This window comes from Phodopus roborovskii, unplaced genomic scaffold, assembly GCF_943737965.1.
Source record: "Phodopus roborovskii unplaced genomic scaffold, PHOROB, whole genome shotgun sequence".
NCBI lineage: Eukaryota > Metazoa > Chordata > Mammalia > Rodentia > Cricetidae > Phodopus > Phodopus roborovskii.
This window is the reverse complement of record NW_026126407.1, coordinates 15,282,052-15,301,767: the sequence shown is the minus strand read 5'-3', so window position 1 is coordinate 15,301,767 and position 19,716 is coordinate 15,282,052. Positions and strand designations below refer to the sequence as shown.

Genomic DNA, 19,716 nt, shown 5'->3' with positions numbered 1-19,716 from the left:
TGTCCATGGAACCAGAGCCAAAGAAACACACTCTGCCTCCAACCAACTGAGCATGAATCCAACCAATCCCTGAGCACAAAACCCAGCCAATCTCTGAGCTTGTCCAAGCTCAGGGATTGAAATCTGACCAATTCCTGCCCTGAAAATCTTCACCCTGGAAAAGTTCTGCCCCTAAAAAGCCCTATGTAAGTCCTGTTCCTATTCAGTTGGAAGCTCCCTTTTTCCACCCTGGCAGAGGCAGCCACTCTCCTGCATTCCTCCCTCCCAATAATAAATCTCTAGGATGAGTTTTGGGTGAAGACCTTCTTTCTTGCCAGAGTGGAGTGGCTCAGAGATGCAATGAACATCTCTTCTAGGCAACTCCTTGGTAGAACAGAGAAGTAACAATTTTCACCCAAGCAGGAGCAGAACACTACATTTCTATGGCCATTTCCCCCGCTTAGCAGAGTGAAGCTGAGAAGTAACAACTTTCAGGAGAGCAGCAAAGCAATGGATGTCTCTGTAATGGTTCTCTTCATGAGGAGGAGCTGTATTGCCACATTCCTGCTGGGAAACCAACCCCCACCAGAACACAGCTATAGGCTTAGCCTAGCTCCCAGCAGTCAGGTTAGCTTTTTCTTCAGAGCTGTAGGTATCCAGGACACCTTCCCTTCACAGCTGTAGGCATATCCTGGGTCTCCACAGTCAGGGTACCTTTCCCCTCAGAATTCTAACACTTGGACACCCAATTTTATCTCTCTCTTTTTCTCTCCCCTACCCCCAAATTGAGTCCAAGTTGTGTTGCCCATCTATTCTTGGGTGTAGTGCCTATTCTAGAGTGTGGTAGACCTACCAGAGGTCACCTAAAGAAAATTGAATCTTCCTCTCCCAACAGCTATCAAAAGCCAATAGCTCTCCAGTTAGGGGACTAACTCCCATCTCCCTCCCTTCATGTTGGGCTTTTGTCTAGTTAAGTTGACATAGGTCTTTTGTGCATGCTGTCACAGTCACTGTGAGTTTATATTGCAACTGGCCTATTGTGTCCAGAAAACAAACATTGTCTATTTGCAGTTATCCATCATTTCTTCTGGCTCTTAAGACCTTTCCGTCTTTTCTTCTACAAAGATCTCTGACACTAGGTAAGGGATGTAGTATAGATGATCTATTTCAGGGTATGCAAAGACTAGTAAACCGTATTATACTGCCTTAGTATGTCTATGGTATCATCAGTCTTAATACTGAAAATTTGGGTGGGTATTATGGCTTAAATAGAGCTTTTGTTTTGAAACCTTCATCACTAACTTTGTGGTGTTATTTTGGAAATCTGATGTAACGGCTAGCTGGAAGAAGGTTTCTGGTAGTGGACATTGGTGGGTATATCATCCCTGGCTACTTTCTGTCTTGCTCTCTGTTTTCTAGTCTACTGTGATGTAAATTGAACTGTCCCTTACACCTTCTCCATCCTGATGACCTGAGCCCTCTAGCACTGTGAACCAAAACTAATATTGCCACCTTAAGTTGTACTATTAGGTATTTCACCACAGTGCCATAAAGCAAATGAATTCAGTAGGGGATTTGACATAGACCAACCCCCTTATACATTTAGTGACTGGCAATGCTTCCACTCTGCCTTTATATTTCATTTTTTCAACAGTAGACTGAGGGTCAAAATCACCCATTCAGTACAGTGAAAGTTAAGGATTTCAAAATTATTATAATTATTTGAAACTAATCATCCACCCTTTCATATTTCTTTCAACATTTACTAATGTCCTATTACATCCCAAGGACATCAGAAGGCAATAGTGGAAAAAATGATGCATAGCTTCAAGTAGCTTTCAATTTTAAGGAAAAGGGAGGTAAGGGAAGTCTTAGAAGGTATGAGAATTCTGTTAGGTAGGCAAAAGATTGAGAAAATGAGAAATCGTCTTAAGGGAAGGATAAAAATGAGCCAAAACATTGAGGGCTGAGATGGGACTGTGAAAACATGGTGGCAACAGAACCCTTCCTGGGAACAAGGCTGAAGGAAGGCTGAAGGAGGACACAGACACTGGCCTGCACTCTTCTCCTGTGGGGACTAACACACATCCTTTCACCTGGGCTCTGTGGGTTACCAGTTTCACCCCAGCTCCATAGCTGTAAGATACCTTCCTTTATGACAAGTGGTTAGGGCTGATACGAAGAAAGGTGGATGAGGCACAGGGAGACAGAGTTCAATCCCAGCACTGCCAACTGGGCATGCATTTACTTGTGCTTGGGTTTATTCATGCCAAACAACAAAAACAATGACAAAAAACGAGGCCAGGTGATCAAGTGTCATATCTTATATTCTAGCCTAGACACAAAACTCTGAAGACTACAAACATTCCTTCCCTGGAGCTATTGGGTTTCAACTGGCACATTATTTTTCTCTAATTCCCACAAGATTGTGAGTTCCCCGTGGGTAAGAACTTCCTCAGGCATGGGCAGCCTTTGGCAAGTGTTTAATTAAGGAAGTCTAATATCTGCAGAGCCATTAGAGGGCCAGTGGTGGTGGTGCTGGGCCTGGTGCTGGACCTGGGGCGGGGCTGCTCAAAACTGCAGCTGCTGTCATTCTTTCTCTGTGTGCCAAGGAGCAGGGACTTTCCCCTACTTCCAGGCTGCCACACTTCTCAGCCTGCAGCATTAACCCTTTCCTGTTCAATTGCCTTTACCCTGTCTCCACAAAACAAAGCAAATTATACCATGACCAGAGCTCCCAGCTGCCAGGACTCGGTCCGAAGCCTCATCCTTGAAGCTCTTTGGTGAACACAATTGCACCATTTAATCTCCCAAATGAGGGAAAGGGATTTCTAGCCTTCTAATAAGCTAAATGGAAATGACTAATTAACCTAATTACTTTGGGCTGTGCAGCAAAATACAACAGTGCTAAATTGGCATCCAGAGTGGCAGTGAGGGGCCTTTTCAAAGGCAAACAAAGAAATTCAGTGCAGATGAGATTTTCTAATGAAGAACAGAACATGCCCATTACCTGAAAGTTCAACATTTGAGGGGACTGAAAACATCCTTACAAAGGATAACAACAAAAGCAGGATTCTATCACAGAAATGTCATTCATTACCTGCTTATTAGTTCTTCTGGGGAAGGAAGCAAGGCAATCAACCCTCCTCATTAGATAGAATCATTTAAAATGTTTTTTTTTATTATCTCCTATTCAATTATACTCAGTTTGTTTCTTTAGGCTAAAATCCAAGCGTACACTTGAAAAGCATCCATCAAAGGCCTCTGCGAGATGTACCACCTATTGCTCTGGGCTTCACCTGTGTACATCCCAGGCTGTGTGTTTGAGTGTGTGTTGCACATAACAAACTCACACGCGCACACACACACACACACACACACACACAGAGAGAGAGAGAGAGAGAGAGAGAGAGAGAGAGAGAGAGAGAGAGAGAGAGAGAGAGCTTTGCTCATTTGCAGAACACTTGTAACGGCCAGATGAGCTCAGTCCACAAAATAAAACAGAAAAAGCAGAGGGAGCCAAGCCAAGCCAAGCATGCATTCTGAGAGAGAAGAAAGGAAATAATTTATATAGTAGCTTGAGGTAAGCTGTGTAAGATGGAAGCCTCAGCTTCCTGATTGCTGGGATTAATAAGATATGCACATCCATTCTCAGCAGCCCCATTGCTTTTGGGGCCTTCCTCACTTTTGTTGTGGAGTGCATAGTGGGGAAGAATACAGAGAAGAATACCAGATTTGGCCTAGCTGGGCAGTTCACAGTGCCTGAAAAAGTTTTTCTTTCCGTGGACAGATTCTATAGGCAGACCTGTCAGGCACAGCATGTATGTCCCTTATTTTGGAGAAATTAATAATCAAGATTATTATGAGTTTCATTCTTCAAAAGATATATGGAGAGTTGTTCCCTAGCATAGTTTGTCTTTCAACAATATTAAATTTAAAAAATTAATAGGGTCTTTGTAGGTATACTCAACTTAAAATGGTTTTACTAGGGTGGGCTCTAATCCACTATGACTGGTGCCTTTACAAGGAGGAGAAAGGCAGAGACAGAGGGAAGGCAGCTTTGTGTTGATTGTACAGATTGAGATGGAGACTGGGTCTCTGAATACCTAAATGTGGAATGCTACCAGAAACTGGAAGATGCAAAGGCAAGTCCTGCCTAGAGGACTTGGAGGCAACCTTGTTCTTCCTATATCATCACCTCCGATTTCTAGGCTTCACAACTGTACACTTCTATCATTTTAGGAAACTCGGCCTATAGAGCTTGATAACAGCAGCCATCAACGCCAACATCACTACAGCCATCAGCGGATTTTGAATACCCAACATTCACTATGTGGAAGATGTTATGATGGTCACTTTGAAGATAAGGATACAAATGGTTAAATAACCTGCCAGAGAACACACCCACACACACACCCACACACACCCTACCATATATATATATATATATATATATATATATATATATATATATACACTCTCTCTCATACACAATACTCTCATACATATTCTCTCTCTCAGACACTCATACAATACTTTCATATACATACTCATACTCAAGCACACACACACATTCACACTCATACACATTCTCTATTTCTGTCTGTCTCTGTCTCTGTCTCTGTCTCTGTCTGTCTGTCTGTCTGTCTGTCTGTCTCTCTCTCTCTCTCTCTCTCTCTCACACACACACACACACACACACACACACACTCACTCTTACACTTGGACCCAGGTATGCTTGAATCCAGGGTCTGTCCTTACTAGTCCATCTCCACTGCTGCTCTTGTTCTGCACATGGCTTCACTCAGAACTGTACTTTCCATAAAGGCAGCAGGACTTCCAAGTCCAACAAGGTAGCCACGGAGGAATATTGAGAACTTGAGATAGGGTTAGTTTGTTGTATTTTGTTTTTAGACAGTTTCTCTGTGTAACCCTGACTGTCTTGGATGTAGACCAAGCTGGCCTTGAACTCACAGAGACCCACTTGTCTCTGCCTCTGAGTGCTGGGATTAAAGGTGTGTGCCCCCACCATTTGGTGGGGCTGTTTTTTGAGGCTTCTCTCTGCATTTCAGGTTGTCCTTGACCTTCTGAACTCAAGAGATCCTCCTATTTCAGTGCCTAGACAGATGGGACTGTAAGGCAAATGCCACTTGTCTGGTTTAGACTTAATTTTCAACTGTATGTAATTTGAATGATTTTTACAGCTTAAGAGTAGAAACTACAACTTACATTAGTAATTAAAAAATTTATGGAGGGATGTATGAGGGAACTGTTTCAACAAGAACGTAAAATCTAAGTACAAATACTTTGGAGGGACGATTGACATCTGAGTTGAGTATATATGTACAAAATATTCAGCAGGTTTCAAAGACAGCATATAAGCACAATATCTCATTAATAAGAGTTATGGTTTGGTCATTAAATATCTAACAGACTCATATTCTGAATGGTTTGGGTGTTACTTGTGGAACCACTGAGAGATGACAAAAACTCTAGGAAGCAAGGCCCAGTGACAAGACGCTGGATCACCAAAGGTGCAGTCCCTGAAGGGGTTAATGCTCCCCTTCTCTCCCCCCCCATCTGTTTCTTTGTTTCTTAGCTGCCATGAACTTTCCTCCATCCCACAATGTACTGCTTCCCCAAAGGCCCAAGGGCAATGGCCCTGCTGAGAATGGACGTGTATGTCTTTAACCCCAGCATTCAGGAAGCTGAGGCAGAGAATTGTGAATTCAAGGCCAGCTTGGGCTCTGTAGTGCAACTCTGTCTTAAAATAATAAATATGCATGTGAATCCCTAATGAAAGGGATTATTTTGAATGCTAATGATAAATACAAACAAAACAGGAACAAAGATAAAAGCAATGGGACCCAAGAAGCCATGGACAGAAACCTCTAAAACTGTGAGTCAAACATATATTACCTCATTTTAAGCTAATTTTGCTCCTTTGCTGGGGATGGGACCAAGGGCCTTGTCATTGTATGCTAGGAGTATGTGATTTATTCTTCATCTTATAAGGAGCTCACAGGTAAGAGATGACATGGGTCTCCCAAGAGTCTCATATTTTGGACAGTGCTGGGGCTCTTGAAGACTTTGAGGACTTTCAGAAATGGGTTGAATATATCTTGCATTTTGAGATGACCAAGAGCTTTTGGGGGCAAGTAATGGAAGATTATGGCTTATAGGCAATGTCTGGGTATCAACTGGACAAGAACTAGAATTGGGGTGGTTAATTTTGATTGATATCTTGATAGGACTTAAAAGTTTCCATGGAAACAAGCCTCTGGGCATGCTTGTAAAGAGGTTTCTAGATTGCATTAAGTGAGGTGGGAAGATTCATCCTGAAGGTATATGGCACCCTTCCATGTGTTAAGTACTGGGCTAAATAAAAAAGTGAGTGGAGAGCCAGCATTCATCTCTTTTTGAACTCTGACTTCCCGCCATGACTGACTGACTGACTGTACACTTAAACTGTGAGCCAAAGCAAACTTTTCTTTTAAGCTGATTGGTCAGGTATTTTGTAGCAATAGCAGGGAAGGTAGCTAATGCAGTCCTGAAAGACTGTAAGAACAGTTACCGATTCTCTAAAATGGAAGTTAGGGCAGTATTTTGAGCAACAGTTGCAGTAGTGGAATTAGCCTGGGATTTCCCAAGGGTGACTCTTTTGATGCGGGCAGCATGTTTATAAGTGATTACATTCGGGGTTATGAATCAGCTTGCATTAAGCTTAAGGGAATCGGGTTGAGTGGATGGTCCAATCTATAAAGGGTTTATACTGTGTTTCTGTTCATGAGACATCCCTGAGGCAATTATCATTCTGCAAGATGGAGAACAGGTTGGTGGTTGGTTGGTGCTAAGGACAGAGGGAGCCAGTTGGGAGTCTTTGTAATAACAGGCCTTTCCTGAATTTTGATACTAGTGATTGCTTCAATCTACACATGCCCATTTGGTATGAGAAGAGGAAAACTACATTGGGAAAGAAATAAAGGAGTATTCCATTCATAAGAGCAAGCCAAATCAATTTATAAGATGGTTAAGAATGCATATGATGGAACTAAATATACACAGGTACACATACCACACACACAGAAAAGAATGTGGGGGCCAGTGAAATCAGAGGAAGACAGGTGGACAATCATAGTATCAGCTTTCAGGATGTGGCATTGTAGGACAGTACTGCAAGGATTCAGCATTTAGGAGATAGGGTATAAGGGATATCTGTGAATCATTTCTTAAAATTGCTTAAAAACACTGAACAAGAAATATAGAGAAAGCTGATTATGTTACTTCAGTTGAATGCTTTTAGTGCTATTAAACGTTTTACAATGTGAGAACAAACATGAGAGACCATAAGCAGGATTCATCCTACAAACATGCTGTTTCGTGTGTTCCCTTGGGTATGGACTAGAGAGCTGCCTACACAGAGTGCAGGTGTGGACTCTCTGCAGCTGGAAGTCACTTACTCCTCATTTCCTGGCAGACATCAGGTCTGGCTCTGAACGCTGAATCAGTCCCTACTGAAAGACTTTAGAGTTTGTGATCTTTTCAACATTCATAAAATCCTAACTAGACTCATCTGCCTAACATGGCTTTGTGTCCTGGATTTTCTATTTGTAAGTGGTAGGGCCTATGTTTCATGTTCCTATGTTAAATGGAACACAAGACCCATTTCCCAGATGGACAAGAGGATGAAATAGTAGATTATGTCCAATGAACTCAATAGGCTTGAGCTGCTCCTAAGTGCTAAGAGTCTCAGACTGGAAAAGTATCCTCTGCTTGGATTTTCAGTTCAGAACAACAGAGATATCCAGAGCTCCAGTCTTTGCCTCACTTCTAGAAATGGTGTGACAGCATCTTCACAAGAACCCCTGGGCTAGTCTGAGGAGCAGATGAAAGATAGTTTGGCCAAAAAAAAACCAAAAAAAACAAAAAAACAAAACAAAACAAAAAAACCCAATAAAACCCATCAGGACCTTTTCAGTTCGCTCCCACCCTAAAGGGAGATCTCTCACCCCAGAATGTATGTGTTTCTTTTCAGCAGGCTTGGGAGGGTGAGGTGGTTGTGGTGGGACAAGGAAGCGAGGGACTGCATCTATTACTCTGAGACAGCTAGCCACACTGATGTCATGAGGACACATGAGGTCAAACCTTTGAGAGAACTTGACTTTTTCTGGGGGTTGGTACTGACCTTGATGCTTCCCCAGGCCTGGTGGGAGAGAAATTCCACTGGGCTGGGGGTTCCTGTCTGTACAGGAGCCCGAAGCAGGAAGTCCATCTCTGCTGCATTGACTTCCTGGTTCACGAGGAGAATCTGCAATGTGGGAAAAAAATAACACTGTGATTCTTCAGCTGTGGTCATGGTGGCTGGAGATCTTGGGGATTGTCACTCAGTGTAATTACTGCTGCCTTTAGCTGAAGAGCTTGCCCATCAATTTTGGCTGTTTTAAGAGGGTGGATTGGAAGTGTGTATTCATGCAAATTTCTTTTGTGTGCATCTGTTTTCAACCAAAACACCAGAGTGACTTCAATGCACACAGAGGATGACTATATATCTTGGTTAGCAAGTATTATGTATCAATCAGAAGTGCCATGGAGTATGTGCCTGCAATTTAATTGAGCAGATGACACATACAAACGACATGATTTGAGGCAAGTGTCAAAGCAACATATGAATATATGCAAAATAGAAGCGCATATATAAATCAATAATGTGAAAGCATCCTGGAGTAGGGGAGTGTCTAGCAGGAAGAAGAAGGGAGAGATTAGTTCAACTAAGCTTTCTGTCTCGGGGTCGTGGGGAAGCTAAGAGATGGAGATATTGGAACGGGAAGGGAGGACTTCGCAGGGAAGGGGAACTGACGGTACAGAGGCTTGGAGGGACACCTAAGAGAGGTGTGTACACAGGATGGAAGCCTTTGGCTTGGCTATGGATATGATTCACAATGAGAAGTGGGATCCAGGTGTCTTTGTGAAGATCAAGCTGTGGGTCACAGCTGGGAATACAGAGGATGAGTGATATAGGCATGCTAGCATGCACCCATGAACCCAGGCATCAAAACATACAAACAGCACAAGTGGATGGCAGACTATCTGACTTTTAGCATTGGAGGGAGCACTGGGCTCATAGAGCCTGTGCTACATACACTTATATTTTGAAAAATCCCAATTCTAAATGGGGAGGGAGTTATGTACAAAGAAGTGACATTTTAAGGCTTTTTGATGTTGGGATTAAGTAGCAGATCAAGGTTTCTTCCTAATGATGCACTGACATGGCAAGTTCTAGATTCCCAAGCACCTAAGAACCAAAGTTTTTGGAAATACCCCAAAATGTGCTGTGGCTACAGCAATAGAAAGCACTGTATGTCCAGTGCTAATCTGATGGACTTGTGGTTTCTGAAGTACCAGTACCGTTTTGAGAAACATCTCAGGGTATGCAGTATCAGCAGGGAAAACCACAATGACTAAGAAAGTCTGCTCTGAGTGGGACAATGGTCAAGAAAGAGTGTTTTCCATGAGTTGGACAATGGTGAGTCAGTGCATGGGCTCTGGCAAGGTTGAACTTGTTTGAGAAATGATGTAACAGAGGTTTCCTTAACATTTGCTGCCTGGATGGTAAATATGACTTCTGGAAATATTTCTGATTTGCTTTTACCTGAAAGGTAAGCTGGGCAAGGTAGGTCAGCTTATCACACTCGAAGAGGCTGCGTGTTGTGTACTGGAACACTGAGAAGGTTATGCTGTCTATTAGACTGGCCACTCTCTCTTTGACACCTTCACTGGGAGCTGCCTTCTCCACAGCTTTCTGGAAGACGATGCTGAATGCCTAGGAGAGAAGATGAATCACAGGCGATTTGTAAAATCCTCTTTCCTATGAAGACTATTATAATTTTCTAGTCTGCTCATTGAAAACTTTCCCCAGTACGTCCTGCTAAAAGGAGACACTAGTAAGAAGCTGCCACGCTATAAGGGACTGGAGAGATGGCTCAGAGAGATGCTTAAGAGCACTGGCTGTTCTTTCAAAGGACCCAGGCTTAGTTCTCAGTACCCACATGGTTGTTCACAACTGTCTGTAACTGCAGTCCCAGGGGAGCTGATGTCCTCTGAGGGCACCGGGCATTTTATTAGCTCACATTGGGATTTAATCCCTCTCTTGGGTTCTTAAGAGGGTGGAAATGTGTTTTGACTATGGTATGTGGAGGTGTGGCCTTTGGGAGGTGAGGTCCTCAGAGTAGGTCCTTCCATGACTGAATCTTGGTAGCTTTTAGGGGTGAAGGAGCAGGACACTGTATCAAGTGTTGTCCTGTGCAATTTCTGGACTTTGCCAACAAGTTGACTGTCGCTAGATCTAGCCTCCTCTAGGCCTTGGACCAAGAACTTTGTGCCAAAATAGACTTCGCTTTATGACATACCCAGTCTGTGGTACTTCATTATTAGCAAAACAAACTGGATCAATACATGTGCATATTGAATGTTGATTAGTGAAGTCAATGAAAAGCAAATGGGCTGTAGCCAAAGGACTTGATCCAGTAAATTTTTATTGGATAATTACCTACATGCAAAGATGAGGCAGCCAACAGTGACTATTTGAGTTAGTGATGTTATCTAATAGATGACAAAATAACAAAATTCTTGTGGTTCCAAGAGGAAAATAAAAGCCTCCTAGTTTTTTTTTTTTCCGGTCACATCAGTATTTGGACCTACGTGGAAGCCATGGAAACCCTGAGTCTTGGTGTTCTTTATTTAAGAATGTGAGATGACGCCCTCCCTCCCCTATGCGCCATGCAGAGGTGTTACTTGTTAACCAAGTCCTCAGAGCTTTCTTCATGTGCTGGTGATCTCAGCAAATCTGCTCATACTTAACCTAACCCGTTGTGAGGCTTACCTTCCCTTGGTAGATTTTCAAATGAAATAATAGCTTGTTAGAGGCTGTGAAACTTCCAGGCAGAGCAAGCACATAGCATGGGGTGGTCAGCTTTCCTCAGGTTGTTACTGCCCATTTCCTTTAAAATTCTGTTCAAAGGCAGTGGTCAGTAAAGGACCTTGAGTCACTGAATTGGGGTAAGGTGATCCAGGAAAATACCTGGAGAAAATAGAAATCCTGGCTACACTTAGCCTTCCCTTCACACTGGGTGTACTTTGGCTGCTATTTTCTCCCCCCGGTTGGTGTGTGAAGAGCTCTGGGGCTGGGCTTGATCTCTACATTCACAGCTTTCCCCAGAAGCTCTCTTCTACAAAAGGTTTTCTCACTGACTCTGGCTGCCTCCAAAGATCCTCAGCAGCTGTTCTGAAACTTTTAGGAGCTAAGTCAATTTTTTTTTAAACTTACTAGTGTTTTTTATAAACCCTTCCCACTTACATGAAAATGATATGAACGCTGTGAGCGTAGAGCTGGCCCTTATGCTTGTATTTCTCAGAATCCCACCCCTGTCTTACTTAGCACAGGCTCCAGAAAACACTGAGTGAATGAATGACTGTGTTCCTCTAATGACCGAAAAATAGTGGAGAAAGTTTAAGGGGTGCTCAGACAAGGGGCTAAAGTCAAATGCTTTAAGGAGCATGGCACCTAAGACCAAAAAGAAAAGGGCTGTGTCCTCACCGAACATGGCACATGGGGGCCTAAGGAAGGAGCAGCAGCCTTAGTGTCAGCAAGTTCACACCATGTGCACAGTGTTGCATCTTCCTAATTTTCACAAGAAGCCAGAAACTCGAGTTAGGTGAAGTCTCTATTGCCATTATTTCCTTTTAAGTATTATCTGTGAACCAAATTTGTGTCCAGTGTCCATGGAGTCCAGAAGGGGCCCCTCCCCTTTTCTCCCTCCATCGCTCTTCTTCCTCCTCTCTGTTGGCTTGTATTACCCAAAGTCTTTTCACAGCTACCAAATCATTACTCATTTAAATCTGTTTTCAAAGATCAAGTTGGTCAGCAAACAACTGTCTTTGTAAATTCTTCACAACCCGAGAATGAAAACTACATTTTTCATTATTCTTTTAGACAAGTTCTGCATACTAAACTGGTCTTGAATTCATGATCCCCCTGCCTCAGTCCTACACCTTAAGGTTGGCATTACAGGTGGGATACCATGCCAGGTGACCCTTTCCCTTTTCAGAAGTCACTCCAGAGCCTCCTGTGTCAGAATGCTAACACTGCACAACAACTTACACCTACTTTTGAACACATACCCACAATTTCCAGGTGAGGTCCTGTTTCCAGAAAGCATCACTGTGGCCGGTCCCTGGTCCTCTTACTGTGGTTTTCAACTACTCCTGAACTAAGGACAACATCCCACAGCTGGCTTATTCTGACTTTTATGCTGGCTTTTCACTATCCTGTAATTCTTTTTGCGTGGTCCTGATATGGATATAAACTCATGTTTCTTTTTTAAAACCACAAAATATCATAAACACAGTTCATCCAAGCTACAGAGACTCAAGTCTGTAAGAAAGAGACTGGGAAATGGTGACATACCATTTCCAATTAAATTGAGTCTAGGGATTGGAAGTCTGAAGTGGTTTTTTGTTTGTTTTCACCAACCCTATACCTTGGCTGAAAATATTTTATGGAACTGAGGTGAGCTCTCTGTGTGCATGCATGGTCCATTCAGAGGGAAATGCCAGAATTTGTGTCTATGTCTCTCAGTCTCTCTGTGCACAAACTTTCTGCTTGTTGGTGCAAACCTCTGTTCAGAACTTCACCCCTCCCATGACATCTTAATGCCTCTTTAATTATGGCCTTTTGATGAATGCACTAGGGGATACGTTGCACTTCTAGAGAGTCCCAAAAATTTATAGGTCTTTATTTTTTCATGAGTAAGATAAGTTTAGTCAGCACTTAAAATGTGCTAAGAACTTTAGTTTTATGGGTATTTTAACAACCCTAAGTGGTAGCTTTGGGAATATTAGGATAATAAGAAAAGTAATTTAATGCTGGCCCATCCTAATTGCTAGAGTTGGTCTTTCATCAATAAAAACAATATACATTTTGGATCTTCTCCATTATGTCTTAAGCTCTTTGGGGACAGAATAGCTTCTTGTACTTCCTGTTTCTTTGGTATCCTCTGCTATGCATCACCCAGTATTAATGGATATTCAATGTGCTTACTGAACAAATGAGGCCAACATTCATTTGCAGCAGCATCCTTTTCTGTTAGAGTAAGTTATGTAAGATGAAATCAAAGAGGGTGGGGGCTGTGACATAGGTCTAAAGGGAATGTAGCTGCTCCCCTGGCTTCAGTGTTAAAGATCTGCCATCACTAATGGGGTTTGTGTGTAAGCACTCATGCTACCCTAGGTTCGTAGTGCTATTCTGCATATTATGACTATAGGGAAAACTCCAGGAGAAAGTTACCTTGAGGGAGAACTGGTACATTGGGTGGATCTTGCTGAGGTCATTCATGATGAAGTAGAGCAGAGATGCCCGGGCAGCTGCTGGCCGATAGTGTTCTCGGGCTTCGTTGATTTTCACTTCAGTTAATTTGGCTTCCTGGACCTGGGAACACAAATAGCAGTCCATGGTTCAAATCAATTAGGACTTCAGGGAAGCAGCCTGGGCCTTCCATGTGAGTAGATACCTATCTGCATATGGAATGCAGTGACCTGGGGTGGGGTTAAGTGGGTAGAAGCTCAAAAAGTCACTGTGGTATTTCTTAGTAGAACTTAAGTGTAAGAGAAGATTATATATTCCAGGTTTACCACAGCAGTGAGTGTGTCATCTCCTTAACTAGGCAAGTATGAAAAACTCTAAGCACCATGTTTAACAGAACAAATTCTTGGAAAACCAAGCAATACACATCACTCGAAAACAAGAAGTAGTAAAAGTTCAGGAAGGAATCACAGCATACTTTATTCTTGTGTGCCTCCCCCCCCCATGTGTCTGTGCAATGCTGGGAGTTTATTATAGAGTCATGTACATGCTAGAAAGTATTTCACCACCAAGGAATCATAGCCCTCTCCTTAATTCAATTGGAATAGTTTTATAGTGAAACCACAAGGAGAATACCTTAGTAGAATGGTTTTTTCAGAGGAGTTCTTATCACAGTTAATAAGAAGAGATTTAAGTACCCAGAATATATATTTCTGTAAGATTGTGGTGCTGTGGAATATTCCTGTACAGTAGGTAAATTATGCTCTGATTGGCTTAATAAAGAAACTGACTGGCCAATAGCCAATCAGGATAAGATCAGGCCAAATGGAGAATGATTGGGAAAAGAAAAGCAGAGTCAAGGGTGATGCCAGCCACCCTAAACAAGCAGGACAATGTGTAGTAAATGAGGTATTAAGCCTTGAGTCATGTGGCAAAAGAAAAAACAAACAAACAAAACCAACCAACCAAACAAGCTAAGTATGGGCTAATTTAAATGTAAGAGTTAGCTAGTAATAATCCTGAGCTATTGGTTGAGCATTAATAATTAATATAAACCTCTGAGTGATTATTTGGAAGAGGCTACAGGACAGGGCATGACAGAGAAACCTCCTTTTATACTGTGTCTCTGCACATGGCCTTTAGCTTATTTTGTTCTTAGATTCTAAACAATAAAACTATTGGTAACTGGAAAGTCCATCAGGAAAAAGCAATGATAATGACTCATTTCTTTTGGAAGTTGTGGTGGCATGTTCAAATACTTGATTCCCAGTTGGTAGAACTGTTTGGGAAGGGTTGGAAGATGTGGCCTTGCTGGAGGAAGTGTGCCATTGAGGGTGGGCTTTAAAGTTTCCAAAGCCCAAGACATTCTCAGGTAGCTACCTCTGCCTTGTTCTTGTGGATCAATGTCTAAGCTCTTGGCTACTGCTTCAGAACCATACCTGGTTGCCTGCCACTATGCTCCCCACTATGTTAGACTCTAACTCTCTGGAACTGTGGGGCCTAAATTAAATGCTTTATTTTTATAAGGTGTCTTGGTTGAGGTATTTTACCACATCAAAAGAAAAGTAACTAAGATGGAAGTTGGTACTAGTGGGCTGTTGTGGCAGGCCTTCCCATGCTGCTTTTTTGAGAAATGTGGAAGACATTAGGACTTTGACTAGAAATGTGGTTGAACTCTGTAAATGGGTCTTAATGGGCCATTTTAATAGGAACATGGAAGGCAGTAGTGCTGAAAGGATAATCCTCTATGAAGGCCCAACTCAGATTTCAGAGGAGAAAAATATTAGCACCTGGGCTAAAGACCATTCTTGTGATATTTTGGAAAAGAATGTAGCTTCTTTTTCTCCTTGTACTAAGAATCTGCCTGAGGCTAAATTGAAGAGCATGGGATAAATTTCACTGGAAGAGGAAGTGTGAAGACAGCCCAATTCCGACAATGTCACTTGGTTTTTAGTAATCACCCTTATGAAAATTTAAATCGAGAAAAGGCAAAAAGAAATAAAACATGGTAATTTTGAAAAAAAAAAAGAGCACCAGGATATTTAATGTTGGAACCAATTCTTGTTCTGAAAAGAGAGGAGGCCTGATGTGAAATGGGATAAGGGTAGTGGTGTTCTCATTGCAAGACCCAACGAGTCCTGCAATTTGTAAAAACCATGTGCATCAACAAATCAAAGAGTAGGCACATGTAAATCAAGGAGGGGTCTAGGTTCCATCCCAAGCAGGCAGCAGAACTTGACAACATTGGCCATGTGGTTCTGGCTTTAGAATCATGAATGATATAAGGGTAAAGGGTTGTAGAAATCTTCTATGGTTAAGGAAAGCTGCAGAGGCCAAGTGTGAGGTTGGGAAGTCCCTGCATCCAGACCTAGAGTGGCCATAGTATAGACAGTGTAGAGCTGTGAAAGTGAATTATATTGGTGATCTTAGAATGTTGGAGATGTCAGAGCCATGGGATACCTGCCAAGGACAGCTGTAGACAGAAGTGGAACCAGAAGAGGGAAGTATGTTGCCGTCAGCAACACCAGAAGGGAAGACCCATAAAAGCCCTTTGACACTGGACATAGAACTACAGGATTTAGAGTTTGCCCTGCTGGTTCCAGTCTTGTTTGCTTCAGTATTTCCTCACTATGCCCTCTTTCCATCCTCTTGGAATGGTAATATATATCCTGTGACACTGTATTGTTGGAAGCATGCAATTTGCTTTTTGATTTTACAAAGGATTACAGCTGAGAGATTACCATTTAAGTCTCAGAAGAAATTTTGGACTTTGGACTTTTAAACTGTGAATCACTGTCCGGACTTTTGAAATTACACTAAAGCATTTTGCATTATTATGTGGCCATAAGCTTTGGGGGCTGGGGAATGGAATGTGGTGGTTTGAATGAGAATGGCCTCCATGTTTGAATTCTTGGTCCTCAGTCAGTAGAAATTTTGGGAATAAGAGATGTGTCATTGGGGGAGTTTTTTGAGGTCTCAAAAGTCTATGCAATTCCCAGTAAATTCTCTCTGCTTCATATCTGCATCATTCTGACTGCCTGCTACTATGTTTCCTGCTGTGGTTGTCATGGGTTCTAACCCTTTGAACCATGAGCCCCAAATTATATGTTTTCTTTTTATGTGTTGCCTTAGTCATGGTGTTTCATCACAGCAACAGAAAGTAACCAAAAGAATGGGTTGGATACTTCTTTCATTCAGCACTTGGGAGGCTGAGGCAGGAAAATCACATGATCACTGGGGCACACAGTGAGGCTTTGTCTCAAAAGCAAAGACTTCTTCTAAAACACTGCTTTTCCCCACCCCTGAAACATCAACAACAAAAATAAAAAACAAAACAAAACACAAATTCATAAAAGTTAGTACACCAAGAATTGAGGAGGATTAAACAACCTAAAAGCAATCATTAAATTAGTAACTTAGGACAGTAGGTACACAAAGCCTAAGGCAAAGACATTCCAAAAAGGTGCAGGGTTACCTGTAAAGGCACCAATAAGAATGCCTGAAAATAACACAGTTATTTAGATGAAATGGTGTATAAGTAAAATAAGGAAATGGGTAGAAAGGTCTGAAGAATGGTTACAATCAGCCGTGGATGACACAAAGATAGGAAATTGGGAACATTTATAGGAACTGGCAGGTAGGAAGAGGAAATATAAATAAATTTAACAGAAACATGTAGAGAATAAAGAAAATCAAAGAGAGGCAATGTCTGAAGCTAAGAATTTCCACAAGTCAACAAAATATCAGAGCTTTCTTTATTTGGAAGAAGTATATCCCTCTTAAGTATAATAAATAAGGATGTATCTTCACCAGATAGTGAAGTTTTAGAATATCAGTGATGACAATATAATATTAAAAGCAATCAAAAAGTATAAAGTACCTATAAGAACAGTAATTAGACTGAAAACAGACTCTTAACAGCAATTATAACCTACAAGCTACATTGTGAAATAACAACAAAAGATGCAAGGAAATGATTAAAACCAAAGAACTTGAAAATTGATTTTGAAAGACACTAGATTTATTGGTTAATTTTATACCTCATTAAAACATTTATTAAAATCACATTTAAAATGAAATGATTTTATATGTAAAGCAAAAACTGTTAAAATACAATATAGTGAACATCTTTCAAATCATCAAATTCTAAGAGAAGAAGTATAAAGAAAAAATAGTGAAGAAGGACAATCTTGGGGTGGGGGGATGGGAGGGGAGGGTGGTTAGGGTGCATGTGAGAGGGCAGAGTAGGTAAAAGTGAGGGAGGGAGGGGAACCATGATTGACATGTAAAATAATAATTAAATAAAAAAAAGAAAGACAATCTTAATCTGGTTAAATTGGTATTAGCTCAAACTAAGGATATATGATCAAAAAGTCTTATTTTACACAGTAGTCAGTATACTAATTTCAAAATAAACTTTAAAAAAGAGTAGGATGGAATTATTCTGCACAAGGGAATAATGTTGACCCCAGAAGATATGGATTAACATGAAAAACCACAATATAAGGTATGGGGTACCTCCCTAAAAGTTATTTATTCAAAGATACCTCTGAGATTCCCCCAAACAACACAGGCCATTGCTACTATCCTCATTACTTTCAACAATTACATGGCAAAACCCTATTGCTCAATATAGCATATGCTGGTTGCAAGGACATAGAAATATTAAGTCAAACCACATAGGAAAATTTGTACCTGTTGGCTAGTTTTCATAGTACTGGTACTAGAAAGTATTATGTGACTGTTGAGAAGAAAAGGCATCAATGGTCTTACCTAGTGATTGACCCTGAATGCTGCAATGTTGACCTGCCAGGTGAGAAATGTCCACTCATGCAATAGTGGCATGATTGTTATGGGGGTAACTAAATAGTTTCTGGTTGGATTTGAAACCTGCTGTGTAGGAGTATTTCTATGCTTATTACTTTAATCCTAATCAAAACTCATGGTCAGAGAGGTCAAAGAGTTAAAACCTGCTATTGTTATTTTGTCAAATGATTACAATATCAAGATCCTTTCTGAATATCAATGTTTATAGCTACAGACTTCGGCTTTTCTCAGCCTTGGTCAGGAAGCATCTACTTGCAGTGAATAGGAGTTAATGGAGAGATACTTGGATGGTCAAAATATTGTGGAGTATTGTGAAATGCTGTCTTCTGGACATGACATAGCCATCAGCATCATTAGCTCACAGCAGCTATGGTTACCTTCACAGGAGCTACAAAAGATCAAGCCAGCCTGATGTTGGCATACACAGAGTAGATGATCTCTAGGTTCCATCCCTTACTGAGGTGCTATTGGCAGTGGATGGTTGCTGGGGAGGGAGAATCATTCTTCCTGAGGATATGGGCCACTACTATGATTTCCATGTTCCAGCAAATACAGCCACCCTCAGGAGCATATAGGCAGCTCTAACTGGACTTATTGGTTATCAAAACATGAAAAGACATGAAGTTGGAAGAGGTTTGATGGAATAGGATGATTTGGGAGAAGTTTCAGGGGAATGGGGGGTAGATATATGCCTTATTCACTGTTATATTGCTGTAAAGAGACCCCATGACCAATGTAAGAAATCATTTAATTAGGGGCTTGCTTGTAGTTTCAGAGGTTTAGTACACTATCATTTTGGTGGGAGCATGATGGCATGGCATGCAGGCAGGTATTGGAGAAGTAGCTCAGAGTTACATCTTGATCTCTAGGCAAGTAGGGGGGAGTCTGGGCCTGTCATGGCTTTTGAAACCTCAAAGCTGGACTCCAGTGTCACATTTCCTCCAACAAGGCCACACCCTCTAATCCTTAAAATCCTTTCAAGTAGTGCCACACCCTAATGACTAAGCATTCAAATATATTATTCTTACTCAAACCACCAAATATGATCATATTTTATTGTATACATATATGAATTCTCAAAAACAAAGAAAAAATTTTTAAAAAGTTTTAAGAAAATGGTTCGTTTTCTTAACGTCAATAAGTCTTTTAAAGTTAAAAAGGATGAACATTTTTGTAGAGCTGTAGAAGGGGAAATTCTATCACTGGGCACATATCTAAAGGATGAAATACATGTATCAAGAGGTAGTTCATTACAAATAGCATTTAATCCCAGCACTCAGGAGGCAGAGGCAGGTAGATCTCTTTGAGTTCCAGGCCAGCCTGGTCTACAGGACCAAGACAGGTTCCAAAACAATACAGAGAAACCCTGTCTCAAAAAACAAACAAAACAAGCAAAAGAACAAAACACACACACACACACACACACACACACACACTCACACACACACTCACACAAAACATTTTCAATTCACAATAGCCAAGTTATAGAATCAACAAAGATGGCCACTGGCACATGAGTAGACAAAGAAAAATGTGGTAGATATCCACAATGG

General features: G+C 41.3%; 1 protein-coding gene across 1 annotated transcript in view; it reads right to left on the bottom strand.

Annotated features, from left to right (window-relative positions):
- The window catches only part of Dnah9 (dynein axonemal heavy chain 9), a 329,177-nt gene that overhangs the window by 43,096 nt on the left and 266,365 nt on the right, over nucleotides 1-19,716 (bottom strand). The window contains exons 57-59 of the mRNA XM_051180369.1: nucleotides 13,322-13,462; nucleotides 9,629-9,799; nucleotides 8,165-8,287 (exon numbers count right to left, since the gene is read on the bottom strand). Coding sequence (XP_051036326.1) covers nucleotides 8,165-8,287; nucleotides 9,629-9,799; nucleotides 13,322-13,462 — 435 coding nt within the window. The remainder of the gene's footprint in view (nucleotides 1-8,164; nucleotides 8,288-9,628; nucleotides 9,800-13,321; nucleotides 13,463-19,716) is intronic.